This window comes from Hyla sarda, chromosome 2 (genome assembly GCF_029499605.1).
Source record: "Hyla sarda isolate aHylSar1 chromosome 2, aHylSar1.hap1, whole genome shotgun sequence".
NCBI lineage: Eukaryota > Metazoa > Chordata > Amphibia > Anura > Hylidae > Hyla > Hyla sarda.
The window spans coordinates 121,603,790-121,628,514 of record NC_079190.1 but is presented as its reverse complement, the minus strand read 5'-3'; the positions used below and the strand labels follow the sequence as shown (position 1 = coordinate 121,628,514).

Here is a 24,725-nt window from a genome sequence, read left to right as displayed (position 1 = left end):
AAACAATATGGATTATACCCAAGTTCTTAGATAACTCCGTTTAGTTATTTCTGCACCCTTGTCTATAATATTTAGAAATTGTATGGTGCCTGGTATCGTCCTGAGGGACTGGCGCAAGGCGAATGTGCCGATCTTCAAAAAGGGCTCTAGGTCTGCCTCAGAAAAAGTGTTTGAGAGGCTCATAAGGGACTACATGCAGGAATATGTAGGGTATATTAGCATAATAAGTGATAGCCAGCATGGGTTTACTAAGGACAGAAGTTGTAAAGCCAATTTCATTATTTCTATGAATATGTGGTAGAAGCCTGGACAAGGGGATGGCGGTGGACATACATAGTTAAATAATTTATAAGGTTGAAAAAAGACAAGAGTCCACCAAGTTTAACCTATAACTCTCCTGTGTTGATCATGAGGAAGGCAAAATAAAAAACAAAAAAACCATGAGGCTGATGTCAATTGTCACATAACAAAGGAAAAATTTCTTCCCAACTTCAATTTGGCATCAGAATAAATCACTGAATCAACATTCTATCCCCATAAATCTAGTATCCTTAACTTTATTATATCCATAACATAATATTATACTTTTCCAGAAAAACATCCAGGCACCCCTTAATCTTGTTTATTGAGTCAGACATCACAACATCATGTGACAAAGAGCTCCATAGTCTCACTGCTTTTACTGTAAAGAATCTCTGTCTGTGATGATTATGAAACCTGCTTTCCTCTAGACATAGAGGATGGCCCCTTGTCATGGTTACCGGCCTAGGTATAAAAAGATCACTAGAAAGATCTCTGTACTGTCCGATAATATATTTGTACATTGTAATCAGATCGCCCCTAAGATGTCTTTGCTCTAAACTAAATAACCCCAAGCTTGATGACCTGTCTTGGTCCTGTAATCCTCCCTTACCATTAATTATCTTTGTCACCCTCCTCTGTACCCTCTCCAGTTCTGCCATGTCCTTCTTATATACAGAGGCCCAAAATTAGACACAATATTCTATATGTGATCTGACTAGTGATTTCCCTTGTCCCTGTCACAAGCCTCTATGCCTCTCCTGAATTATCCCATGACTTTGTAAGCCTTGGCAGCATCTGCCTGGCACTGATCACTAAAGTTGAGCTCACTGTCCACCAGTACCCCAAGTCTTTTTTGGTAGTAGTTTTACCTAATGTCTTTTTTTTTTTTTTTTATGGCCCAAGTGCATAACCTTATAATTATCCACATTAAACCTAATTTGTTATGTCTGTGCCCAAGCCTCCAGCTTCCACAGATCCCTCTGTAATATTCTGTTATCCACCTGTAATGATCACCAATTTATTGTCATCTCAAATATTTAGAATAGTAATATCCTCCCAGGTCTAGCAGAATACTGATGATGCTAGATGATACAGTGGCAAAAGTAAAGATTTGTTTAAAGGGGTACTGCACTGGGCAGCATTCGGAGAAGTAAATGTTCCAAATGCTGTTTTCATGCTATGGGATCGGCCACGCCCCTTGTGACTTCACGGCCATGCCCCCTCAATGCAAGTCTATGGAAGGGGGAGTGATGACCACCACGCCCCCTCCCATAGACTTGTATTAACCCCTTAACGACCAAGGACGTATATTTACTTCCTTGGCCGGCTCCCGTGATATAACGCGGGGTCACTCGGTGACCCCGCGTCATATCGGGTCGGTCCCGGCATGTATCTGAAGCCGGGACCCGGGGCTAATAGCGTGCGGCAGCGATCACGGTGCCACGTGCTATTAACCCTTTAGAAGAACAATTTTGAACGCCGCATCTAAAATAAAAGTGAAAGCTGCCCGGCTGCTCAGTGGGGATGATCGGGACCACCGCAGTGAAAATGCGGTGTCCCGATCAGCTGGGACATGAGCAGAGGTCATCTTACCTTTCTCCGGCATGTCAAATCGTTGCTCCAAGCCTGAGATGCAGGCTTGAGCAATCGACCGCCGATAACAATGATCAATGCAAAACTATGGTTTTGCAGTGAACAGGGGATAAGATCAGTGTGTGCAGTGTTATAGCCCCCTATGGGAGCTATAACACTGCAAAAAAAAGTGTCAAAAAAAGTTAATAAATGTCATTTAACCCTTTAAAAAAAGTGTAAAAAAAAGTTAATAAATGTAATTTAACCATTTAAACAAATAAAAGTTTTAATCAACCCCTTTTCTCATAAAAAAAAAAAACATGTAAATAAAAATAAATATAAACATATGTGGTATCGCTGCGTGCATAAATGTCCGAACTATAAAAAAAAATTCCAAAGTCCAAAATAAGTATTTTTGGTAACTTTTTATATCATGAAAAAAAAATGAATAAAAAGCGATCAAAATTATTATTGCTCTTCTCTTTTTCTTGTAGAAACACTTGTGCCAGACTAGGTGCTGATATTTTATTGTCTGCCATGTATGCCTAAGTGTTTATTGTTGTCATGTTGGAGTCCTAAAAGACTAGTGTTACTGCTCCTAATATCACTTGTTTGCCATACTGCCTGTCTATTTCTTTTAGGCGCATGTGCACCACATATTTTGGCCCCTTGGTCACTTGCACATTTACTACTTTGTATGTTTAAAATCTTTAATAAACTTTACTATTGAAAAAAAAAAAAAAAAGCGATCAAAAGGTCCGATCAATACAAAAATGGTACCACTGAAAACTTCAGATCACGGCGCAAAAAATAAGCCCCATACCGCCCCATGAACGGTAAAATAAAAAAGTTATAGGGGTCAGAAGATGAAAATATTAAATGTATTACATTTTTCTGCATATAGTTATGATTTTTTTACAGAATTACGACAAAATCAAACCTATATAAGTAGGGTATCATTTTCCTCGTTAGGACCTACAGAATAAAGATAAGGTGTCATTTTTTCGCTGTAGATTTTTGGGTAAAATGAATGATGTAATTGCAAAGTAGAATTAGTGGCGCAAAAATAAGCCATCATATGGATTTTTAGGTGCAAAATTAAAAGGGTTATGATTTTAAAAAGGTGAGGAGGAAAAAACGAAAGTGCAAAAACTGAAAAACCCCTGGTCCTTAAGGTGTTAAGGGGGGCATGGCCATGATGTCACGACGGGCGTGGCCGACCCCCCACAGCGTGAAAACAGCATTCATTTACTTCCGAATGCTGGCCAGTGGAGTACCCCTTTAATACTCAAAATGCAACATGTTTGCCCTCATAAACAGGGCATGATTTGGCCTATTTTGCTGATAATCACTTCAAGTACTTGAGCCTTTACTGCCAGGTTTTACCCACAGATTACAGCTGATCATAAGGGTTACCAGCAGGGAGATGTAATGCCGCATAGGTGTGAACCCACTGGGCCACAAGTGGCAGCTGGCCAGGCAGTCAAAATGGGGCAAACAGACACTATGGAAGGCATCAGACACAACAGAGCTGAACAGATGTAATAGCAGAAGCTGTGAGAACAGCTAACCAAGATGGCTGCAGGGGCAGCTAAGTGGCTTAATCTTGCTGACAGACAGTGGGCCAGTCAACAGTCCAATATCAAGCATAGGAGAGACAAGACAGTAGTTAGGCAATGGTCAGGAACTCTTGATCAGCAGAAACTTCAGAGACCTAAGCTGTGTAGGCAACTACACTATTGTTAATCATTAGGGAACAAATGGGGTTGCTTTATATAGGGAGTTGTTACGGAGAAGGATATGGATCCTCTAACCTGTGTGGCTGATGACTCGGACCGTATCGGGGAGCAGAGTCTAAGGTGCTGCTTGTCTTCACCAGAGCCCGCCGCAAGGCAGGATGGGCTTGCTGCGGCAGATGACACCCAGGTCGCTACCCCCGACACGATTCGACCACACAGGTAGCTGGGCTAGGCAAGGTACCATAGGATAAGGCAGTAGTGTAGTCAAACCTAGCAGAAGGTCAAGTCCGGCAGCTAAGGTGCGAAGGCAAATAACGTAGCATAAGGTCTGGATACACGGGTAAGGCAACAGGCAATATGGAATGCTTATTCTCAGGCTAGAGTCACTGAAGATCCGGCATTGAAGTGTGGGAGGTGCAGGGACTTCATAATGTAGTGTCAGGTGTAACAACTAATTATGGGCTTACTGGCCCTTTAAATTTCAGAGCTCCGCCACGCGTGCGCCCTAGGAGACTGGTACGCGCGCGCCGGAGCTGAGACATAGACTAGGAGGCGGCAGCGGAGCACGGTGAGTGACAATCTGGGATTTGCATGCGGGTGCGTCCTGCAATGCGAATCTCAGCCCCGCCGGCAGTCAGGGATTCAGGGACCATACGCTCAGGGCCGGTGCTTGCAGTGTATGACAGGAGTGCCAAGCAGCCATTGGAGGGAGACATATTTGGGAGTGCACGTTGGCCGTATAAGTTCCAGGCAGTGCTCACACATGGCTCCTAGTGGACAGAGTAGAAACTGCAGACAAAGGGTGAAGCAGCAGGAGAGAATTCAAAGGATGTCGCCTAATGTTAGGAAGAACACATAGTACGCCGGTGGTTTTTAATCAGCGGCATTACAGGAGACACTATAACCCATTCAATTCTAACAATTAAAGATTTTTGTAGTTTGCCTTCAAAGGACACTCATCATCCATCTGTTTACCATATAGATTATACACTTGGCTAGCTTCATCTGGCTCAAACAGTTAAATGGGTACTCCGGTGAATTTTTTTTTTTTTTTTTTATTAACTGGTGCCAGAAAGTTAAACAGATTTGTAAATAACTTTAAAAGTCCTAATCCTTCCAGTATTTATCAGCTGCTGTATGCTCAACAGAAAGTTATTTTCTTTTAAAATGTTCTTTTCTGTCTGACCACAGTACTCTCTGCTGACACCTCTGTTTGTCTCGGGAACTGTCCAGAGCAGTAGCAAATCCCCATAGCAAACCTCTCCTGCTCTTTACAGTTCCTGAGACAGACAGAGCTATCAGCAGTGAGCACTGTGGTCAGACAGACAGAAAATACATTTTAAAAGAAAAGAACTTCCTGTGGAGCATACAGCAGCTGATAAGTACTGGAAGGATTAAGATTTTTAACCCCTTAAGGACGCAGCCCTTTTTCACCTTAAGGGCTGAGCCATTTTTCGCAATTATGACCACCGTCACTTTACAAATTAATAACGCGAAAACGCTTTTACCGAATATTCTGATTCTGAGATTGTTTTTTCGTGACATATTCTACTTTATTTTGGTGGTAAATTTTCAGCGTTAATTGCATCCTTTTTTGGTGAAAGATCCCAAAATGTCATGAAAATTCTGAAAATTTTTCATTTTTATAACTTTGAAGCTCTCTAATTGTAAGGAAAATGGATATTCCAAATACATTTTATTTTTCTTCACAAACACAATATGTCCACTTTATGTTGGCATCATAAAATGGACATATTTTTGCTTTTTGAAAAAATTAGAGGGCTTCAAAGTAGAGCAGCAATTTTCAAAAATGTCATGAAAATTGCTAAATCTGAAGGGACAGATGTTACAGAGCTACAACTCCCAGCATGCCTGGGCAGTCGAGGCATGCTGAGAGTTGTAGTTCGGCAACATCTGGAGGGCTACTGTTTGGGCACCACTGTAACAGTGGTCTCCAAACTGTGACCCTCCAGATGTTGCAAAACTACAACTCCCAGCATGCCCAGACAGCCTTCGGCTTTCTGGGCATGCTTGGAGTTGCAGTTTGGCCCCCCTAGTGGTTGCCACAGTAAAGATCAATTTACTTTCACTTTCAATTCCCCCCCCCCCCCCCCCGTCGATTCCCTACCTGATCAGGATCCTGCAGGCTCCAGCGAAGATCCCAGGTCCCCAGGCATCTTCTCCTGCAGGTACGGCCTCCATCTTACGACATCCTGCGCTGCCATTGGTCAGAACTCCGTTCTGAGTAATGGCAGGGGATAGGAGTAGATCGCAGCTTTGCGATCTCACTCCAATCCTTTAGGCTGATCAGGGTTGTTGCTGACAACTCCGATCAGCCCTATTTTCCGGGTGATCGGGTCACCAGAGACCCGATCAGCCCGGAATTGGAGAAAATCGCATGTCTGAATTGACATGCGATTTCCTCCGATCGCCGACATGGGGGTGGGGTCTCAGGACCCCCCTGGGCGATGTGCCAGGGTGCCTGCTGAATGATTTCAGCAGGCATCCGGCTCCGGTCCCCAACCGGCTACCGGTGGGGACCGGATTTCCCACGGGCGTATGGATACGCCCTCGGTCCTTAAGGACTCGGAATGCAGGGCGTATCCATACGCCCTGTGTCCTGAAGAGGTTAAATAGAAGTCATTTACAAATCTGTTTAACTTTCTGGCCCCAGTTGGTTGAATTTTTTAATTTTTTTACTCGAGTACCCCTTGAAATGGAAAAAACACAAGACAATTGATTTCATAATTGGTAAGGGTCTAAGTGGTCAGACGCAGCCTGGTGTGATACTTCTTGATCATAGGTGTCCTTCATAATCATTTCCCCTTAAAATGGGTATTTCAGTGATAAAAAAAACATATCCTCTATCCACAAGATAAGGGATACGTGTTTAAACATGCATGGGGGTCTGACATCCTGCACTCCTGCAAGAATGGCGCTTTGCGCCCATGCGCTCCATTCATTCTCTATGCAGCTGCCAGAGATAGCGGAGTACAGTGTTTGTCTTTCTCCGCAGCTTTATATCCTTGCTCTAGCAATTTGTGGGGGTCCCAGGGATTTACCCCTCCACTATCAGCCGCTTTCCACCTATCCTGTAAAGATTTTATCACAGGAATACTTCTCCTTATTGTCTTTGTGCAGATTTAATATATCAGTCAGTTTATGTCTTGGCTTCTGTTTGGTGGTCCATTTACTCACTCCTGCACAGTGTATCCTCTGTTTAAATAACTATAATAAATTGTATTTAGTTAGTTATTTATGACTCTTAACTTTTTATCCTGTTTCTTATGTAGATCCAAAATTTTTCACTGTTCTGCACTGATTTTAATTTACTCACATCAGTCACCTGTGCCCAATGGGGCTCGCAATCTACCGTATTTTTCACCCTATAGGGCGCACCGGCATATAAGACGCACCCAATTTTAAAGGTGCAAAATCTAGAAAAAAAAAAGATTCTGAACCCAACAGTGATCTTCAACCTGCGGACCTCCAGATGTTGCAAAACTACAACTCCCAGCATGCCCGGACAGCCAACGGCTGTACGGGCATGCTAGGAGTTGTAGTTTTGCAACATCTGGAGGTTCGCAGGTTGAAGACCACTGGTAGGAGGTAATACTCACGTGTCCCCGCCGCTCCGGACCTGTCACAGCTCGTCACCGCTGCCCTGGATGTCGCTCCATCGCTGTTGCCGCGTCCCCGTGGTGTCCCCGACGCTCCGGACATCTTCTTCCCGGAATCCACGCTCTCCGTCGCTGTCATCACGTCGCCATCATCACGTCACTGTCATCACATTGCTACGCACGCCGCTCCTATTGGATGACGGGACGGCATGCGCAACGACGTGATGACGTCGAAGGAGAGCGCCAGCCATGCAGGGGATCCCGTCCCGGAGCAGACACTGAGGAGGCAGGTAAGTTCCCTCCCGGTGTCCTGTAAGCTGTTCGGGACGCCGCGATTTCACCGCGGCGGTCACGAACAGCCGGACTGAGAAGCCGGGTTAGTGTCACTTTCGCTTCAGACGTGACGCACCAACTTCCCCCCCCCCCCTCAGTTTTGGGGAAGAAAAAGTGCGTCTTATACGGCGAAAAATACGGTAATTTCCTATCTCAGATCCAAACAGACACATACAGTAAAGTAGGAAAGGTGAGTACATATGAGATGATAGTATGATTAATTGTATCCACAGTAGTCTATGCAACCTTGCTGCCTTTTTTTCATATTAACCTTTATTCTCAGAAGATTTCTCATGATGAAGGCTGAAAAACATAAAAGTACAATAAGGCAAGCTTTTTTTTTTTTTAATTTTTTTAATTTTAACTTTCCTAAAGTTAGAATTTTATATATTTTACCTTACTTTCCTCTAAAGGATGTGCTTTAAAGAAAAATAATTATTTAGCAAACAGCTTTTTAAAACCAGGTTAATTTATGATTGTGTCCTTTTAAAATTTACTGTCTACCAGCTGTTGGCTGTAGAAATATTTTATAACGCTTTAATGCCCCAAAACATGCAAAAAAAAAAAACAAAAAAAAACACAATAATAATAATAATAATAAAAAAATAAACAACCCTAATAATTACTTTAATATGTATTTGATGGTACAGTGCCATCTACTGTTTATTCACTGAACTACTTTAGGATGTAACAAAACATTTTGATCATTCTAAAAGTTTCTTGCATTTTGAGATGCTCATAAGCTTTCATGCATAAGGTGGTATTACAGAATAATGATAGTATGAATCTGTATCTGCTCTGGGTAGGGTAAATCTGTATCTCGATACTCGTGTACTTCAGAAATTTTATATACAAGCTCAAAAAGAGCCCATATATGATGTCCTATGGAGTGCATATGGGTTTATTCTTCTCCAAGTGCTGCTGGGAAAACACCAGTATCTGGATTCAATGCACACTGAGATACTCAATATGATATTGCAGCAGATTGTACTTAATGAATAAATAAAATTTGATGTGGATGTTTCTTTTCCATCTGCACTGTGCAGAGTTTGCCGCCCAGATGTCTTCTGCTCTTCACTTTTTCTGTACAGCCCATACTGTGCTGTTAAAAATAATCCTGGTAGAGCAATGGTCAGCACTATCTGAAAGGTGGTGGTGCACGAGGAAAAAAGTAATGCAATATAATGAAGGAGGTCCCAGCACTCACCGATGCAAGCAATTTGATATTTTATTGTATATCCAAGTCACAGGACGCGTTTCGGCACTTAGCCTTCCTCTGCTGCAGAAGAAGGCTCAGTGCCGAAACGCGTCCTGTGACTTGGATATACAATATAATATCAAATTGCTTGCATCGGTGAGTGCTGTGACCTCCTTCATTATATTGTGTTAAAAATAATCCTGTCACATATACACTAAATGGCCATTTTATTAAAACCCATATCTAGCAGCGCATTGGACCTCTTTTGGTCTCCAAAACCACATCAATTCGATTTTAGTGGCATAAATGACTGTTGAAATTGTTCTGCACTAACATGTGGACAGGATAGCCTCTCACAGTTACTGTAATTTGAATGCATGTACTAACATACTCTCAACAGCCCATTCTACCTCATCCCAGGGATACTTTGTATTAAATGGGCACTGTCAGATTCAAAGATTTTTTATGTGTTTTACATCATGACAAAAATTTACCTTCCTAATATACTTCATAGGAAAATGTTATTTCCTTTTTATAGAAATCATGGTTTATAAAAAAAAAACAAAAAAAAAAAAAACACCACTACAAGTCCCCATACCACCCAGTACATAATCCTGTCTTGCTGCAGCATCATCTGTGTCCAAGAAGAAGCACAGACAGGGACAAAGTCCAGTAAGTGAGGGTGGGACTAGCACTCCTATTAGACTGCAGCATGAAAAAAATTGAGGAAGCGTTATAGAGCAGCATGCAGTGATTGGATTAAGAGACCCAGCACATTGCAGTAGACACAAGGAGGTAGCTGAGTCATGCAGAGTGAGGGGCATGCAACCTCCAAAACACAGAATGACATAATAAGTGAGCAACTAATGGAAGGTATTTGTGAAAGAAATAAAGGTTCTAGCCACATAAACAATATGGGGGAGATTTATCAAAACCTGTCCAGAGGAAAAAATGCCCAGTTGCCCATAGCAACCAATTAGAGTGCTTCTTTCATTTTGCAGATTACTTGTTAAAAATGAAAGAAGTGATCTGGTTGGTTGCTATGGGCAACTGGGCAACTTTTTCCTCTGGACAGGTTTTGATAAATCTCCCCCAAAATGTACATGAGCAGGATAAGGTACTGAGTAACATTTTTTTTGTGGGCTGTGACAGGTACTCTTTTATATCTGGGACTGTAAATGCTATAGAAGCAAGAAACCATTCTATGCCTATATAACCCTTGTAGCAAGGTGCATTGGTTTTCTGAAAGTGCCCTTCTGCCATAGGATGAACAGCTGCCATAAAGAGATGAACTTAGTTGGCCACAATACATAGATAAACCCTGCTGTCCATTTACAGGTATCAGAGATGCCAGGATGGGGCAAAAAAAAACACCTCCACCACCATGAACTGTTCACACCTGTTTTTTTTTCCATTGCTCTGGGATCCACTTTTTTGCCCTTTTTTTGCCCTCTGGAGTCTTGCCTTTATGTTTTCCTAAGAGACCAACGAAACTGCCCATCTGCTGGTACAGCCCATTTGTACCAAGAAAGGAAGAATGTAAGAGCATTGTATTCAGCTGCAGTTTACCTGCCTATGTGCTACCTGTTCATTAGAATGATTTTTGACATCCTCCTCCAACCATTTTTTATCAAGGAGTAGCTTATGTCCACTGATTCCCTTTATGTTGGTTGTTTTATTATTTGATGAACACAGTAATAGTGCCCATCATCACATAGCAATAGTTCCCCTTTTGTGCCCTATACAGTAATATTACACCTTAGTGTTTCCCTCAGTATAGGCGCCCCTTATCCATCTTTAAAGGATATACCATTTACATTTTTACTATTTAAAACCTTATACATTTGTCCAGCCATCCAACCTCTGTGAAGTTGGAATCATTATACTGCCGTTATATTTATATTTTCATATCATGTTTTTATAAGAATATTTATTGCGCTCATGTTGTGTCTCATATTCTCTGACTTTATTTGACCTGTTTCCAGAAATTAAACCTCAAAGGGTTTAGTCCCTAATTATCTTCACTTTTATATTATATTTTTTCTATAGGATGCATATCCACCATCTCACATTGTCTCTTTCCTTTCTCTTTCTCTCCTTCTTTCTCCCATCTTTTCACATCTAATTATGGATCCATTCCATTGATTTTATCCATATTTTTCCTATTACCCACTACATCATTAGTCTGGGACTATATATAGCACACCATTCACATCTAAACCACGGTACCCACTTCCTATGATCTCAGAATTATTTCATCATCTGCGTGGAGCGAGGATCTTTTCCATACTTGACCTTCGTGGGGCCTATAATTTGATTCGCATATGTGAAGGAGATGAATGGAAGACAGCGTTCAATACTCGTGATGGACACTTCCAGTATCTTGTCATGCCTTTCGGACTCTGTAATGCTCCAGCAGTCTTCCAGGAGTTCATTAATTACATATTTCATGACCTCCTATACTCCTGTGTCGTGGTCTATTTGGATGACATTCTCATCTACTCCAAACCAGCAGGCCTTATACATCCCTTGTCAGTTCCAGAGCTGCCCTGGACCAATATTGCAATGGACTTTGTTACTGACCTTTCCCCTTCTGGCGGCAATATGGTCATTTGGGTTGTAGTGGACTGATTCTCTAAAATGGCTAATTTTGTATCTTTGCCAGGTTTACCATCCTCACTGCAGATTGCTAAGCTTTTCCTTTGTCATATCGTTCGCTTTCATGGATTGCCCTCTCATATTTTATCCGACCGTAGAGTCCAGTTTGTCTCTGGAGGGCCCTCTGCTCACGTCTCCAAGTTAAACTGGACTTTTCCCTCAGCTTATCACCCCCAATCCAATGGACAAGTCGAAAGGGTGAACCAGGTCTTGGGAGACTTTCTTCGCCATTTTGTTTCTGCTCGTCAAGATGACTGGGCTGATTTACTTACCACAGAGGCATTTTAAAAGTGTTCACACCCTGAGTAATCATGAGAACGAGACAGGAATATACACTAGTGCCCCCCTCTATAAAAGTACTACCATTTTTTGTGCAAATGTGGGTGGTCAGCTCAAAGAGATTTCACTGTATATATTTATCTTACTGCCACAAATATAATAGGAACCTAACCTAAAGCTGAAGTTCTGCTATTGTACAGCAGCAATCATAAAACTCAGTCACTGCTCTGTTTTTCAGAGTAAAGGTGAAAGAAAATTTCAGTCTTCTGGTTTATTTAATCTTGCTGGTCAAGTCACAAAACAAATAAAGGCCGGATTTTTACAATCAGGTTGACAGCCAACTATCGATTTGCACAGCAGGGGGAAGTGAGGCAGAAGCAGGAGCGAAGAGCAGAAGAGAGGTCCTCCAAAAACTAATTACCACTGGGTCACACTGCTGCAACAGCTAGAACTTAACTAGGGCACAAGGAAAACTCTCACGCTTTCCTTTCAAAATAAACAGACAGAAAATGATGATAAAAAAAAGCAAAAAAAACAAAACACAAAACCTACAAAATACTTTCCTTTATTAACCCAAATTATGTAAGTTATAATCAGTTTACAATCAGTTGTTTTTCTGTACACATTTTTTATTATGTGCACTATAATTTGTGCTTTTCTCTGTGTCTTATTTACTTTTTTTTTTTACATTTCAGTTAATATGACCTTAAAAGGGTACATTTTCTGATTTATTGATTGCGCAGAGGAAAATGGGTACAGTTGCCCATAGCAACCAATCAGATTGCTTCTTTAACTTTTCAAAATAAGGTCTCTGAAAAATTTAAAAAGCAATCTGATTGTTGCACCACATTTGCTCTGTACAGGTTTTGATAAATATCCCTCATAGGTCTTAACCCCTTAACGACCACGGACGTAAATGTACTCCCTGGTTTGGCGAGACTTCCCGCACCAGGACGTACATTTACGTCCTGTGTATGACCGCGAACATCGGAAGGGTGCTCGCGTCATACACTGCAGGTTCCGGCTGCTAGCAGCAGCTGGGGACCCACCCGTAATGGCCGACATTTGCATGGGACTTTAAACAAAAACCCTGATCCACACAAATGGGGGTAGTTAAGGGTTAAATTAGCTATCCTATATTTCAAGTGGACATATAAGTAACATGTGACCAAGTATTATCGAAATATCTCCAGCTGTTTGGAAGTTATGCAGTTACATATGTTTCCCACTAGTAGTATGGGACTTTAAACAAAAACCCTGACCCTGGCAAATGGGGGTGGGTAAGGGTTAAATCACCTATCCAATATTTGTTGTTGACATATATAAGTAACACGTGTCCCAAGTTTCATGTTAATATCTTTAGCAGTTTGGACATGATGCTGGAACATACACACACAAGTTGGGTTTTATATATATGCTAGCTGAATACCCGGCGTTGCCCATTTTTTCCTTCCTAATCCTTGTTGGGGAGGAAAATAAACAAAGGAGGAAGCTTTTGACTTCATATCCCGTCCTCATATATTGTTGTCATATCCCAACCCCATATCCTGTCCTCATATCCAGACCTCCTATCCCGTCATCACATCCCAACCTCATATCCCATTCTCACATCTCGTCCTCATATCCCGACCTCCTATCCCGAACTCTTATCCCAATCTCCTATCCCATCCTCCTATCCCGACCTCCTATCGCGACCTCCTATCCCGTCCTCCTATCCCGTCCTACTATCTCAACCTCCTATCCCGTCCTCCTATCCCATCCTCCTTTCTCGACCTCCTATCTCGACCTCCTATCCTGACCTCCTATCCTGACCTCCTATCCCGTCCTCCTATCCCGACCTCCTATCCCGACCTCCTATCCCGACCTCCTATCCCGACCTCCTATCTCAACCCCCTATCCCGTCCTCCTATCTCCACCTCCTATCCTGACCTCCTATCCCGACCTCCTATCTCAACCTCCTATCCCGTCCTCCTATCCCGACCTCCTATGTTGACCTCCTATCCCGACCTCCTATCCCGACCTCCTATCTCGACCTCCTATCTCGACCTCCTATCCCGTCCTCCTATCCCGACCTCCTATCCCGACCTCCTATCCCGTCGTCCTATCTGCACCTCTTATCCCGACCTCCTATCCTGACCTCCTATCTCAACCTCCTATCCCGTCCTCCTATCTCGACCTCCTATCCCGACCTCCTATCCCGATCTCCTATCTCCACCTCATATCCCGTCCTCATGTCCCGACCTCCTCACTCGACCTTCTATCCCGACCATCTTGTCCTCCTTTCTTGACCTCCTATCTCGACCTTCCATCCCGTCCTCATATCCCGACCTGTAATATGTGTACCAGGTATTGAAATATCTCCAGCCGTACGGAAGTTATGTGGGAACATACATTTCCCATTGATTTGCATGGGACTTTAACTCCTTAACGACGCAGGACATATATTTACGTCCTCCTCCGGCTCCCGCGATACGCCGCGGGGTCACGCGGTGTCCCCGCGTCATATTGGGTCGGTCCTGGAGACTATCAATGGCCGGGACCCGCGGCTAATACAGGACATCACCGATCGCGGTGATGCCCTGTATTAACCCTTCAGACGCGGCGATCAAAGCTGACCGCCGTGTCTGAAGTGAAAGTGAAAGTATCCCGGCTGCTCAGTCGGGCTGTTCGAGACCGAACCTGCCTCCTCGGTGTCCGATCGATGAATGACTGCTCCGTGCCTGAGATCCAGGCAGGAGCAGTCAAGCGCCGATAACACTGATCACAGGCGTGTTAATACACACCAGTGAACAGCATGAGATATCAGTATGTGCAGGTCATTTAACCCCTTCCCTAATAAAAGTTTGAATCACCCCCCTTTTCCCATAAAAAAAATAAAACAGTGTAAATAAAAAAATAAATAAACATATGTGGTATCGCCGTGTGCGGAAATGTACGAACTATAAAAAAATATATCATTAATTAAACAGCACGGTCAATGGCGTACGCGCAAAAAAATTCCAAAGTCCAAAAAAGCGTATTTTTGGTCACTTTTTATACCATAAAAAAATGAATAAAAAGTGATCAAAAAGTCAAAACAAAAATTGTACGATAAAAACTTCAGATCACGGTGCAAAAAATGAGTCCTCATACCGCCCTGTATGTGGAAAAATAAAAAAAGTTATAGGGGTCAGAAGATGAAATTTTTAAACGTATACATTTTCCTGCATGTAGTTATGATTTTTTCCAGAAGTGCGACAAAATCAAACCTATATAAGTAGGGTATCATTTTAACCGTATGGACCTACAGAATAATGATAAGGTGTAATTTTTACCGAAATATGCACTGCGTAGAAACGGAAGCCCCCAAAAGTTACAAAATGGCGTTTTTTCTTAGATTTTGTCGCACAATTATTTTTTTTCCGTTTTGCCGTGAATGTTTGGGTAAAATGATTAATGTCACTGCAAAGTAGAATTGGTGACGCAAAAAATAAGCCATAATATGGATTTTTAAGTGGAAAATTGAAAGGGTTATGATTTTTAAAAGGTAAGGAGGAAAAAACAAAAGTGCAAAAACTGAAAAACCCTGAGTCCTTAAGGGGTTAAACAAAACCCCCGACCCTCACAAATGGGGGTAGTTAAGGGTTAAATTAACTATCCTATATTTTAAGTGGACATATAAGTAACATGTGACCAAGTATTATCGAAATATCTCCAGCCGTTTGGAAGTTATGCAGTAACATGTATTTCTCATAGACTTGTATAGGACTTTAAACATAAACCCCAACCCTGGCAAATGGGGGTGAGTAAGGGTTAAATCACATATCCTATGTTTGTTGTTGACATATAAGTAACATGTGTGCCAAGTTTCATCTTAATATCTTTAGCCGTTTGGGAGTTTATGTGGAACATACACACATACACACACACGTTGAGTTTTATATATATATATATATATATATGTATATATATATATATATATATATATATACAAAATTTCTTTTTTTTCTGGGAGTTGAAAAACTACAACTCCCTGCATGACCAGACAGTGGTTGCCTGTCTGGGCATGCTGGATGTTGTAGTTTTGCCACAACTGGGGAGGCACAAGTTTGGAGAGCACTTCTCTGGTAAATATTGGGCCTGTATATTCTTTATCAATAAAGTGATCAAAATATTGTGGCAATGGCTGCCAAGTCTTTTCTAGAATCTGGATTATTACATAAAGTGTATCCCTACTTACGCAAAGATAGGGTCCACATCACATTTGTGACCAGATATGTTGGTAAAATGTCAAAATTGCATCCAGAGGTAGAATTCAAGTATTTACTAACACAGACATGTCTCGAAGAGAACCCATCATGTGAAAAACCAGTGTGACAATTCTATAGTTATTGGGGGAGATGTATCAAAGCCTGTGCAGAATAAGGGTAGGGTCACACTGGTATTTTATGCTGCGGACCCACCGGTGACCCCACCCATAGCATGCCTCCAGCTGTTAACACCCCCGCCCCGCCCGCAGGGGCATTCCGCCGCTCCGAGTAGCTACACAGGGGCCTGTGAAATGCTGGATGCACTGCAGTGTACTCAGACATCACGGAGCAGCCATGATGTTTGCGTACACTGCGCACGCGTGCCGCGACTTGCAGGCCCCTGTGTGCCTGCTCGGAGTGGCGAATTGCCACTGCGAGCAGGCCAAGGGGCGGGGCAACAGCTGGAGGCACACTATGGGGATGGGTCACTAGCGGATCTGCAGCGTAAAATATGCTGCAATTTTGTTGCGTGTGACCCTACCCTAAGGTTGCAACCAATCAGATTGCTTCTTTCATTTTTAAAAAGGCCTCTGAAAAATGAAAGAAGCAAGCGGATGGGTTGCTATGGGCAACTGCTTCACTCTTCCTCTACACAGATTTTTATAAATCTCTCCCATTGAGTATAATTGCTCCAGGCAGGCAAACTCCAAAGGGCCCAGTAGGGGTACTAAATCACATGGTATATCACATGATCTCTGCAGTTAGCAGTAAAGAGTCATGTGACTTTCAATGATTCCTTAGACACCATAGCATTTTATGATCCCTGCTGAGTAGCTCATAGGGATCATGTGATGTGTCATGTGACTTCAGAGAACCAGGAAGTGCTTTCTGTTCAGCACACTTACAACGTTGAGGTTTGTTTTGTGGGTGTAGTTGTACCCACTTGTATAATAATCATAAGAATAATAATTTATCATGCTGACTGCCTCCTCCTATTTCTGTATAACCTGCATTTCAGGTCCCACAATGCATTGCTCTCTGGTAACATGAAACTGAATTCTGAACTTCATTTTAGCCATGTATAATAATATATGGTCAGTGGTCTGGTGTAATTTGCTGAACCAGTTGTCTCCAAACTGTAGACCTTCAGCTGTTGCAAAACTACAACTCGCAGTCAACGGCTGCCCAGGCATGCTGGAAATTGTAGTTTTGCAACAGCTGAAGGTCCACAGTTTGGAGACCACTGGGTTAAACGAAGAGTTAGGTTCTAACCATAAAAGCAGAGAAGTATATATATATATATATATATATATATATATATATATATAGTAACTGCGTTGGTGTGTAGTATAGCTGGGGTGTTGCTTCTGTATATGAGGGGTTAATTTAACCCTTGTCACTCGTGACGCCAGGGTGAGGGTTAATACGCTGAGGTAAATCTTCAGCCTATCGCCACCCTTCCCAGACACGATAGGTGCGTGCTTAAATGAATGAAGGTCCACAATAGAGATGAACTTGAACTTGTATAAACTTTACATCCAATTAACAGCAACAGTCTTAGCAATACAGTCTCTATGTAGTACGGCAGTGATTGACAGATGCTGAGGACCATTAGCTTATCCAAAGGACTAATAGAATTAGGATTGATGCAGAGATCCGTCCGGATTTAGGGGTCTGTTTAGGTCCGGTGATCCTGCAGACTTAACAGGGATTGAGATAACTCACAGTTTTGTAAGATGGCCGTTGCCGCAAGGCTTGGGCCTAGTCACTGCTGACGACAGCTGCGCAGATTCTCCTCCATCAGCAGCCCACGAGGAAAGAGAGAGATTAATGGCCGCCGCTCCCTTATATGGGCATGGGCAGGGCCGTTTTGGATTGGTCCATGTCAGCTGTCACTCACTGTTACAATGCATGGTGGGCGATCACCTGACTTCCTCCAAAGGTCCTTAAACCATAAACCATAGAGTTTTGGAACGCATCACGTGACCCGCAGGTCCTGCGACACTACAACAAGGTAAGTACACTTTAGCTACATATTTACACATTGAATTTGAATAGCTTTACCTATTACAGGGGTGACAAGGGGCTAACTATTGATGAGGACCCCACCGGTAGCTAGGGACTCTGACTTTGGGGACCTCCCCACAAGGTAACGGATGCAATCCGGTACCGGGACACCACAGTTGTCAGGAAAAACAGCGTCCCGCCTCCTCCCTCAGACAAATTGCCGTCAGTTTTCAGCCCGTACCTCCCTCATCCTTCACCTAAAACAGCATCCCGCCTCATCCCTCGGACCAATCTCCGTCAGGCTTCAGCGAAAACAGGGTCCCGCCTCATCCCTCCTCCGTCAGGCGTCAGCCAAAACCTTTGTCATCCTAAACTCTGTCATGCCTCAGACGAAAATGAAAATGCTGAGTCAGCAGAGCTTCGGCAGCTCCACAGACACTGTGTGATTGGCTGCCAGCACAGACACTGTGATTGGTTGATGGGAGGGTGTGTGCAGTCTCGCTCCACTGTTCCAACACACTTCTTTACAAACCTTAACCCCTTAAGGACTCAGCCCATTTTGGCCTTAAGGACTCAGACAATTTAATTTTTACGTTTTCATTTTTTCCTCCTCGCCTTCTAAAAATCATAACTCTTTTATATTTTCATCCACAGACTAGTATGAGGGCTTGTTTTTTGCGCGACCAGTTGTCCTTTGTAATGACATCACTCATTATATCATAAAATGTATGTCGCAACCAAAAAACACTATTTTTGTGGGGAAATTAAAACGAAAAACGCAATTTTGCTAATTTTGGAAGGTTTTGTTTTCACGCCGTACAATTTCTGGTAAAAATTACATGTGTTCTTTATTCTGAGGGTCAATACGATTAAAATGATACCCATTATTATATACTTTTATATTATTGTTGCGCTTAAAAAAAATCACAAACTTTTTAACCAAATTAGTACGTTTATAATCCCTTTATTTTGATGACCTATAACTTTTTTATTTTTTCGTATAAGCGGCGGTATGGGGGCTCATTTTTTGCGCCATGATCTGTACTTTTTTTTGATACCACATTTGTATATAAAAAACTTTTAATACATTTTTTATAATTTTTTTTTTAATAAAATGTATTAAAAAAGTAGGAATTTTGGACTTTTAAAATTTTTTTTCGTTCACGCCGTTCACCGTACGGGATCATTAACATTTTATTTTAATAGTTCGGACATTTACGCACGCGGCGATACCAAATATGTCAAAAAAAAATGTTTTTTACGCTTTTTGGGGGTAAAATAGGAAAAAACGGACGTTTTACTTTTTTATTGGGGGAGGGGATTTTTCACTTTTTTTTTACTTTTACTTTTACATTTTTTTACATTTTTTTTAACACTTGAATAGTCCCCATAGGGGACTATTCATAGCAATACCATGATTGCTAATACTGATCTGTTCTATGTATAGGACATAGAACAGATCAGTATTATCGGTCATCTTCTGCTCTGGTCTGCTCGATCACAGACCAGAGCAGGAGACGCCGGGAGCCGCACGGAGGAAGGAGAGGGGACCTCCGTGCGGCGTTATGAATGATCGGATCCCCGCAGCAGCGCTGCGGGCGATCCGATCGTTCATTTTAATCGCGAACTGCCGCAGATGCCGGGATCTGTATTGATCCCGGCACCTGAGGGGTTAATGGCGGACGCCCGCGAGATCGCGGGCGTCGGCCATTGCCGGCGGGTCCCTGGCTGCGATCAGCAGCCGGGATCAGCCGCGCATGACACGGGCATCGCTCCGATGCCCGCGGTTATGCTTAGGACGTAAATGTACGTCCTGGTGCGTTAAGTACCACCTCACCAGGACGTACATTTACGTCCTGCGTCCTTAAGGGGTTAATCTCTCATGTACCCAGCTTTCCCTGATTCCTGCAAAACAAACGTACGTTCTCAGCTTTTCCCGATTCCTGCAAAACCTACAGTTATGTACTCAGCTTTTCCCGATTCCTGCAAAACCTACAGTTATGTACTCAGCTTTTCCCGATTCCTGCAAAACCTACAGTTATGTACTCAGCTTTTCCCGATTCCTGCAAAACCTATAGTTATGTACTCAGCTTTTCCCGATTCCTGCAAAACCTATGGTTATGTACCCAGCTTTTCCAGATTCCTGCAAATCTTACACTCATGTACCCAGCTTTTCCAGATTCCTGCAAATTACACTCATGAACCCAGCTTTTCCAGATCCCTGCAAATCCTACACTCTCATGTACTCAGCTTTCCCGATTTGCAGGAATCTGGAAAAGCTGGGTACATGAGTGTAAGATTTGCAGGAATCTGGAAAAGCTGGGTACATGAGTGTAAGATTTGCACGAATCTGGAAAAGCTGGGTACATGAGTGTAAGATTTGCAGGAATCTGGAAAAGCTGGGTACATAACCATAGGTTTTGCAGGAATCGGGAAAAGCTGAGTACATAACTGTAGGTTTTGCAGGGATCGGGAAAAGCTGAGTACATAACTGTAGGTTTTGCAGGAATTGGGAAAAGCTGAGTACATAACTGTAAGTTTTGCAGGAATCTGGAAAAGCTGAGAGCGTAGGTTTGTTTTGCAGGAATCGGGAAAAGCTGGGTACATGAGAGATTAGGGTTTGTAAAGAAGTGTGTCGAAACAGTGGAGCGGGACTGCACGGGACTACACACACCCTCCCATCAACCAATCACAGTGTCTGTGCTGGCAGCCAATCACACAGTGTCTGTGGAGCTGCCGAAGCTTGGCTGACTCAGCACTTTCATTTTCATCTAAGGCATGACAGAGTTTAGGATGACAAAGGTTTTGGCTGACGCCTGAAGGAGGGGGGATGAGTCAGGACGCCGTTTTGGCTGAAAGAGGAGGGAGGTACAGCTGACGACTGAGGATGTCCTAAAATGGACACTGTGTGTATATATATATATATATATATATATATATATATATATATAGATAGATATGCATAATACATAAGTATGTATATATATCTATATATCTATATCTATATATATATATATATATATATATATATATATAATAAATTATACATAAGCCATCTTTAGACTTCATTAGACAAGATGGGGTGTGTGGCATATAGGGGCAAAAGGCGAAGACGCTTGTAACGCCCACAAGTATAGGTGCAACAGCTATTACGTACGCACGCACGTACTTTGTGGTCTGACAATGTAGGCGCATGCATACGAAACAGCTGTCTCACCTATACTTGTGACTGGTGTCCTTGCCTCCTGTATGTCGCAATACCACATTTGTCTTATCATGTTGTTCTGAATAAAGATGGCTTAGGCTATGTTCAGATGGGCAATGTCCGCACCAAAAATTTCCTTGTGGACATTGCCCCGACAGCGGGCAGAACATGCCGGCGCTAGGACCGCTCAGAAATGCGCCGTCTCATAGATGGCAATGCATTTCCGTGCAGACTTTTAATGCGGAATTCCATACGTAAGTTCATCGTGTGAACATAGCCTTAGGCACAAGATGACCCGTTGAGTGCTACCCCTTACTTTTCTGCTTTGACGTTTATGCTAAGCATTATGTGCAATATAGGGCTGAGCATTTCTATAATACCAGTCTTATATTTTGCGGAATTCCGTGCTCAGATTCCCATTGACATTAATGGGGCTTACATTTCGTTGGAATTTTGTGTTCTGAGAACACAGAAATTCTGTCATGGGTTGTATTACAACTAAAACAGTGATCAAACCCCAACAGACCCTATAATAATCCAATAGGGTCCGCTAGCCTAGCATCATGGCTTCCACTATAAACAAGAGCTGTGATGCCAGTGTGAACATGATCATATCCTTACGGGGTTATGCCTATTAGCCAGGATACTATGTTGCCATAACCAACATCTCGTATTTTTCGCCGTATAAGACGCACTTTTTCTTCCCCAAAACTGGGGGGAAAAAGTTGGTGCGTCTTATACGGCGAATACACCCCTATCGCGGCGGTGCCTGCGGCCATAAACAGCCGGGACCCGCGGCTAATACAGGACATCACCGATCGCGGTGATGGCCTGTATTAACCCTTCAGACGCGGCGATCAAAGCTGACCACTGCGTCTGAAGGGAAAGTGACACTAACCCGGCTGTTCAGTCGGGCTGCTCGGGACCGCCGCGATTTCACTGCGACAGAATAGCCGGGTTAGTGCTTACAGGACACCGGGAGGGACCTTACCTGCCTTCTCGGTGTCTTCTCCGTTCAGGGATCCCCTGTATGGCCGGCGCTCTCCTTCCTCGTCATCACGTCGTCGCGTACGTGCGTCGGCGTGCCTAACGACGTGATGGCGGCGACGGAGAGCGAGGATACCCGGCCGGCAGCAGAGACGTTCCGGAGCGACGGGGACACGGCGACAGCGATGAAGCGACATCCAGGGCAGCGGGGACGGGTCCGGAGCGGCGGGGACACGTGAGTATTACCTCCTATGCAGTGGTCTTCAATCTGCGGACCTCCAGGTGTTGCAAAACTACAACTCCCAGCATGCTCGGACAGCCGTTGGCTGTCCGGGCATGCTGGGAGTTGTAGTTTTGCAACATCTGGAGGTCCACAGGTTGAAGACCACTATTGGGTTCAAAATCTTTATTTTTTTAGATTTTGCACCTATAAATTGGGTGCGTCTTATACGCCGGTGCGTCCTATAGGGCGAAAAATACGGTAATCTTTTTATAAAAATGTGAATTTTCCAGGTATGAGTGTACAACCTCACGGTACAGGTATTGTATAAGCACAACCAAAGACAGCATGATCTTGCTGGCAAAATTGTGCAAACCCTGCATCCATTATCCATCGGATGCAGATGGGGTTTCATTACCATGAGACAATACCCTTACAGCACTAAAATTCTTACTCCAAGGTATTACTGATGTTTTGTTGTTATTTTTTTTAACTATTAAACTGAATGAAATTTGTAGTTTCCCCCATTTTAAATATGAATATACTTGTACTAACAAATATTTCATATGTTTTTGCAAGCATTTTATATCAATGGTTTTAATGTGAAACATTTGCATTTGATTTAAGTATTGATTAAAAAAATGCAATAGGTAAAATAATGACTCCCAAAGTGGTAAATAACAATGTGATGTGACCTACAATAATAAGCAAAGCCTTACCAGCAGCTGCACATTGACCTTTACCTTTACTGCCCCCGGTAGCAAACAGTATGTTATAGTTTTGTTGTTTGCAGTTTTTGGAAAATGTTCCATAAATTGTGGGAGTTATTTTTCTCATATTTTGCAACAGAGATTTTCATTATCATTTGAGGTTTGTATCACGTGTTGAATACAAGTAATTTTGACACATATGGGTTCCCTATTAAAGGCAACTACTGGAGATCAAATAAACCTGCATGATATCTTCGGCTCCGTGAATAAAAGCAAACTGTAAACTACAGGAGCTACAAAAATCCCAGTGGACCGAGTTATCCCCAAGCACAGAAATCTATTACAACTTGTAATTCTTTATAAATAACTAGCTGAATGCCCAGTGTTGCCCGGTTTTTCCTTCCTAATCCTTGTTGGGGAGGAAAATAAACAAAGGAGGAAGCTTTTGACTTCATATCCCGTCCCCATACCCCGTCCTCATATCCCGTCCCCATATCCCGTCCTCATATCCCGTCCTCAAGTGGTACTGAGTTGTGATGAAGATTAGTGATGAGCAGCATTGGCCATATACGAATTTGTGATATTTCGTGAATATATGGACCAATATTTGTATATTCGTTATATTTGTTGTGTAATTGCATATTCATTTCATATTCCCGTAATCGCGAATGCACGTATTCGTTGCATTTTCATGTAATCGCATATGAAACTACAAAAAAAAAATGCTTCTGGGAGGAATCCCATATAGTGAAGAGGTGGGAAACTTTACTATTGGTTGCTAGGGATGTTGATAACCTCTGAAAAGTATATTTGCATCACTCTCATTGGCCCACAAGCTAAAAGAAGGAATATGAAAATATGCGCATGTGCAAAATATTTGCGCTCCATAGTCTCACACAGTAACTAGTATTGGAGCATTCTTTAGACCACAAGCTGGAAACAGGGAGAGATGCTGATCACTGTGATGTGTTCTGTGAACCCCCCCCCCCCCAAAAAAAAATACTAAATGTTCGTAATTTTGAATATAGAGCAAATACATTCGCAATATTCACAAATTCGTGAATTTGCGATACTCGCAATAAAAATTCAAAATGCGAATATTCATGCCCAACACTAATGAAGATATTGTAAGCCGAAAATAGAAGGGATCGTGGCTTTGTGGAAAAGGGCGCGATTTGCAAGCCAGACCAATGCACAAAGGGGGTGGGGCTTAATATGTGGGCGTGTCTTTGTGAGATGGGGCGTGGTATGCGTGGCGGGTGTGGCTTGCAAGCCGGACTTACATATTCACCAGGATAAGCAGAATGGAGCTTGTGGAGTAAGATACGGAAGTCCCATATACTTGCATGGGACTTGAAACAAAAACCCATCTTTTATATAAGGGTGTAGGTAAGGGTTAATTTAACTATTATATAGTTTTTATTTGACATATAAATAATATGTGTACAAGGTATCGAAATATCTCCAGCCGTAAAAAAGTTATGCCAGAACATACATTTCTCGTACGTGCATGAGACTTTAAAGGGTAGCTCCCACCATCCTACTTTTTTTTTTTTCTAGCCCGTTTCCCCCCCCCTACGGCACTAGCCCGTTCGCAGGTAGCGGATGCTCTTCCTGTGTGGCTGATGACTCGGACCGTATCGGGGAGCAGAGTCTAAGGTGCCG

At 42.7% G+C, this 24,725-nt stretch overlaps 1 protein-coding gene across 5 annotated transcripts in view; it reads left to right on the top strand.

Moving 5' to 3' along the window:
• CCDC122 (coiled-coil domain containing 122) overlaps positions 1-24,725 on the top strand; it is a 95,384-nt gene that overhangs the window by 36,262 nt on the left and 34,397 nt on the right. The window contains exon 1 of one of the 5 annotated variants that reach the window (XM_056560460.1): positions 16,671-16,845. The exons of 3 other annotated variants lie outside the window; for them this stretch is intronic. In XM_056560460.1, coding sequence (XP_056416435.1) covers positions 16,783-16,845 — 63 coding nt within the window. In that variant the 5' untranslated portion in view covers positions 16,671-16,782. Of the gene's footprint in view, positions 1-16,670; positions 16,846-24,725 lie in introns of those variants that run through there. One more of the 5 variants, XM_056560458.1, reaches the window with a different exon arrangement.